At 43.4% G+C, this 5067-nt stretch overlaps 1 protein-coding gene across 1 annotated transcript in view; it reads left to right on the top strand.

The window, feature by feature from the left end:
* Nucleotides 1-308: 308 nt before the first annotated feature.
* The window catches only part of NETO2 (neuropilin and tolloid like 2), a 22170-nt gene continuing 17411 nt past the window's right edge, over nucleotides 309-5067 (top strand). Inside the window, exon 1 of the mRNA XM_015818968.2 lies at nucleotides 309-550. Coding sequence (XP_015674454.2) covers nucleotides 309-550 — 242 coding nt within the window. The remainder of the gene's footprint in view (nucleotides 551-5067) is intronic.

Below are 5067 nucleotides of genomic sequence, written 5' to 3'. Positions count from 1 at the left end.
TTCTAAAAATTGCCCACAGATGGCTGAATTCCTTTTCAATTCTGCTTTTTAGGGTAGTTTTTGACTGAGTCCGGCTGCTTTGTGAAATTTGGGACAGGGGAATTATTTGCTAAATGCTTCCCAATTGAGGATAGAGTTCAGAGATTAAGCAGTCCTAACCCCATAAATATTAATACGTATATATGTATGTATTAATGTATGTGATGTATTGGCACAATTAAGTAGCTAGGCTTGTGTACAGGAACATCTGCACAGTGTAAAGGTTAGAAGACATTCCCCATTCCAGATGGGAGCTGCCACAGAAGGTCATGGAGAACAAGAGAACTAAGATCTCTCTGGATAGACAGATAGACAGATGGGTAGTAGCCAACCAACCAGCCATCGTGGTAGCAGACAAGGAGCAGAAGGCAGTGATGGTGATAGACACAGTGGTGACAAGGGACAGCAATGTCAGGAATGAGTATGAGAAGCTGGAGAAGGACCAGGAGTTGAAGGAGGAACTAGGGAGAATGTGGAAAGTCAAGACCAGTGTGTCTGTGGAGGTTCTCAGGCCTCCACATCATGGTTGTCCCAAAGGTGCTTTTTCAGGAGGCAACTGGACTTCCTTGTTTTTCTTTGAAGACATTTCGCTTCTCATCCGAGAAGCTTCTTCAGCTCTGACTGGATGGTGGGGAATGGAAGGATTTATACCCCTTGCAGACCGCTGGTCATTTGCCTTCTTTCCAAGAGTCGTTGAGGCCACTTGGAAATTTGTCTATGTCTTTAGGGTCACTTGAGTGGTGCAAACAGGTGTGGAGTTGTCTTCGCTGCAGGATGTTTTCTGCCCTGGGTCCCTCCACTGTTGAAGACGGGCGCAGGCTGTTGGGGATGAGTCTGTGTTGTCTGCCTCTCAGACTGAAGCGCAAATGGTTCCTGTAGTCTGCAACGTTTTCTGGAAATCTGTTCAAGAAGCAAAACGTCTTCAAAGGAAAACAAGAAAGTCCAGTTGCCTCCTGAAAAAGCATCTTTGGGTCAAGACCAGGCGTAGGCAACCTTGGTTCTTTTATGACTCGTGGACTTCAACTCCCAGAATTCCTGAGCCTGCATGGACCCCTGGACTCAAGACCAAAGCGGTCCCAATTGTGGTAGAAGCATTCAGGGCTGGGACTCATGAGCTTGGACAGGTGGTCCAACAGATCCCAGGAACGACATCAGAGCTGTCTGTCCAGAACATGCAGTGATGGGAACAATTAAGATGCTGTGCAGAACCCTCAAACTCCCAGGCCTTCAGTTGGGTGCCATAAGGATGAAAAGTGAGGTAGTCCTCGACTTTCAACCTCAAATATCTGTCAGTAAGGAAGACAGTTGTTGAGGAACTGTTGCTCCATTTCACGGTCTTTTTTGCCACAGTTGTCAAGCAGTGATTAAATTAGTAACAGGGTTGTTAAGTGAATCTGGCTCCCCCATTGACTTTGCTTGTCAGAAGGTCACAAAAGGGGATCACTTGATCCCGGGACTCTGCAACTGTCATAAATACGAACCAGTGGCCAAAGTCTCTGAATTTTGATCGCGTGACTAAGGAGGTGCGGCAACGGTCATTAAATGTGGAAGACGGTCGTCAGTCATCTTTTTTCAGTGCCGTTGTAACTTCAAATGGTTACTAAGCAGATGGTCGTAAGTCAGAGGCTACCCGTATATTTGCAATTTTGCACGTTTCCGGTTTTTTTTCTTGACTAGAAAATGTAGCTCCCTTGAGTCTTTTGACAGTTTTCTTTGAGGCACAGAGAACCCATCATGGAACGGAAGCCCATGCCGCTTCGAGTGGAATTAATTTCCCAGATTTTCCACTCGCTGACGCTGTGCGCGTTCCGAGTGGAGGCTGCAGGCGAGGGATGCAGCGCAATATAAAAAGGGATTTTCACAACCATTGTAATGCTTGCCTCAGTGTAGAACGTGAGAGGCATGGAATAGACCCTAATCAGCAATACAACAATAATAACACTGGCTTGAACCTCTAATTGGGCCTTCAGTTCAACTAAGCTGCAGAGAGAGAATGGTGGAATGTAATCGGAAGTCACAGGAAGGAGGGCTTCCTTCCCAGAAAGCAAAGAGGCTCTGGAGCTTTGAATGTAGGCTGGAAGAAAGCAATGTTGAACGCTCCCTAGCAATTTATAGAGTATATATATATATTGCAGATGGTTGCTTTAGTCTGGCAAGATTCTGTCTCTAGGATGACAACAATCTATGAACTACTCAGAAATAACTCCTCATGTCGTTCTTGGTCCTGACAGAGAGGTTTTATGTTGGACTTATAACATTTAATATCAGCCCTAGTCATCAGAAGTCTAAAGATAAGCCTCCGTGTCAAACAGACTAGCTTAATGTAGTTCTACGTAATCTAGTGTGGAATCAGATTTTAAAGAGCCTGTTTAAAACAGAGCTGGGCCACTGATGCTCTTTAAATACTGCTGAACTACAACTGATAGGAATAGGATCTTTTACCACTGGATCTGCTGGCTTATATTGTTAAGAACTGTAATTTGTCGACATTTGGGTGGTCACCCAAAGCTTATCTTAACCTAAAGTAAAAAGTATTTAGTCCTTAGACTGGTGTGTAAGTTTAATTATTTTTCTAACCCCTTTGAGATCAAATAGATCTTGCAATATGCTGGATAGGTAGATAGGACCTGTTCTCAAGCACTTTTACCTAGTGCCAGTTTTATTGAATCCAATTAAATTAGTTGCATCTCTACATCACTCAGGTTTCTATCCCCGCCTCTCTGAAGCAAAGCTTTCACCGCTGACAGGATGACTTTAGCGCTAAAGTAATCGCCATATTACATTTGTTGGCCTAGGAATAGAAGCTGTAGGAGATAATATAGCACATCTTTACAGCTGTCGTAATTTCGGGGCTGTCAAATAAGACCGTGGTGTGATCCGCTTTTCAAGAAGGAGGGGCGATTTGAATCGTGCAAAGACACACGTGGGGGAATTGAACATACCTCCTGCAATCCAATGCACCTTTCCCTGGAATTGTGTAGCACAAAGAAAAAGAAAGGAAAGGAAAACTTTTTTTAGAATTGATGATGATACAACAGGTAGGCTCTTCCGCTATCTGAATCAGCTTCTCCTGTCTGAATTCAGATCACTCTACAGCCCTTACGGTCAAGGAAGAGAAGACCCAGAAAGTCCTGGACTTACAACAGTTCATTTAGTGACCATTCGAAGTTACAGCGGCATTGAAAAAAGTGATTTATGATGATTTTTCACACAATCATTGCAGCATCCCCACTGGGTCACGTGAACAAAATTCACCACTTGGGAACTGACTCATATGTCAATGCTGCTAACATCGGATGTTTTTGCTTTGACAACAGATGGAGATGCAACCTTTTTCTTCTTATGTTTTAGCATTAGATGATGCTGGGGGGAGGAATGTGCATGAGAGTTTAGCTAGACATAACAATACTGGACCTAGTGTATGAACCAAGGTTATTGAAATAGATGATAAGAATTGGCAGGCTGGAGAACTGGAGGGAAAGCCTGCATTTCAAACTAATCGGAGAATGTGATTTATGACTGTTAATTGGAGGAGGGAATTGTGCTTTGATACTATGTACTCAGGGGAGGGGAATTCAGTTTTTGGCTTCGATTATGTTAGTACCGAAGTTATGTTTCTTGAATAAAGATTCTTTAAGGTAAACGATGCCTCAAAGTTCTTTGACGAGTTTCATCTGTCGAAACTAGGACATCATATTTATGACGGTTGCAGCGCCCCGGGGGAAGTCATGTGATCCCCTTTTGCGACCTTCTGATGAGCAAAGTTGATGGGGAGGCCAGATTCACTTATCAAGCATGGGGCAAAATTCACTTAGCCAATGTCTGACTTGGCAAACGAAAAATTTGGGCTCAACTGTGGCCGTGAGTTGAGGACTAGTTGCACTGCTAAAGAAGACCGAGAGGGACAGATATTCAGCTTTGAACCAACCTGTAAGTAGTGGAGTGGAATTTAGATTCATAACAATCGCTCTCTGAAACTCTGACCACCTCGTTGGACGTATTTGTTGCATTAATTCATCGTTTAAACTATGGCTTGTTTGAACAACTCTGAGAAGTGGCTATTGTGTCTGCTGAATGGCACTTGTATCTGTGGTGTTGCACTGCTTCTAGAATTTATGTAAGAAGGGAAAATACCATATATTCTCCGTGTTACACATACCCATACTTTGACTTCCACAATCATGAGAAGAGTCCTAACATAAAACCAAGAACGACTTAATAACTGCAGTGATTCCCTTAAATAACCATGGCCCAAAAAAAAGGTCATAAAATTGGGCAACCACGGCCAAAAAAAAAGGTCATAAAATTGGGCACAACAGACGTAACAATCACCTTGCTTAGCAATTCTTGGAAATTCTGCTCCCAGTTAACGTCCGTAAGTAGCATATTCTTTTTCCTGACCTGCGAGAGAAAAGCCATTTAAATTGGTGCCTGGACCTTGTCTTTCCTCTCTTTAGTTGTTCCAAATTGGAGAATCGGGGCTGTTTTCAGAGTTTCTAGAAGCGTAGTATTTTTTTTTCCCCCAGCAATGACCTACTAGAATAGTGGAGAAAGAATAAAAGGAAAGATGTGGGAGAGTTTGGGGAATGAAAGGGGAGAGTGGGGTAGAAAAAAACAGGCATTCAGAGCCTGAACAAAAAAAGTGAATGGGATGAGGCCTGGCTTAGAAGAAAGAGAAGTCTGGCATCTTTTATCTGCTGTAATTGCCTGCTTATCTGCTACTTAGCCATGCTGTTCTTGTACCGCTGCTCTTGCGCGCATATATACAGTGCGGGACTATTTATAGAATCAGCGGGAGCGTCTGTGAAAGCCAATCAGGTTTTATACTTTCTTAGGAGGTTGTTTCTCTAGCTGCAGCGGTGTAAGTAACTAACGTTGCTCGGTAGTAGTACTGAAAAACGTAGCCTTTACTTTGGTGCCTGTGGTGGATTTCTCTCCTTTACCCAGAACACCAACACCAAAAAGCTGGTTTTGCAAAAGCAGACATTGGCATCCATATCCTCCCTCCCTCCCTCCCTTCTTTCTGCA

The sequence above is a fragment of the Protobothrops mucrosquamatus genome, unplaced genomic scaffold (assembly GCF_001527695.2).
Source record: "Protobothrops mucrosquamatus isolate PMUCROS unplaced genomic scaffold, P.Mucros_1.0 scaffold827, whole genome shotgun sequence".
Lineage (NCBI taxonomy): Eukaryota > Metazoa > Chordata > Lepidosauria > Squamata > Viperidae > Protobothrops > Protobothrops mucrosquamatus.
The sequence above is the reverse complement of the archived record's forward strand: the minus strand, read 5'-3'. Positions and strand labels throughout refer to the sequence as shown.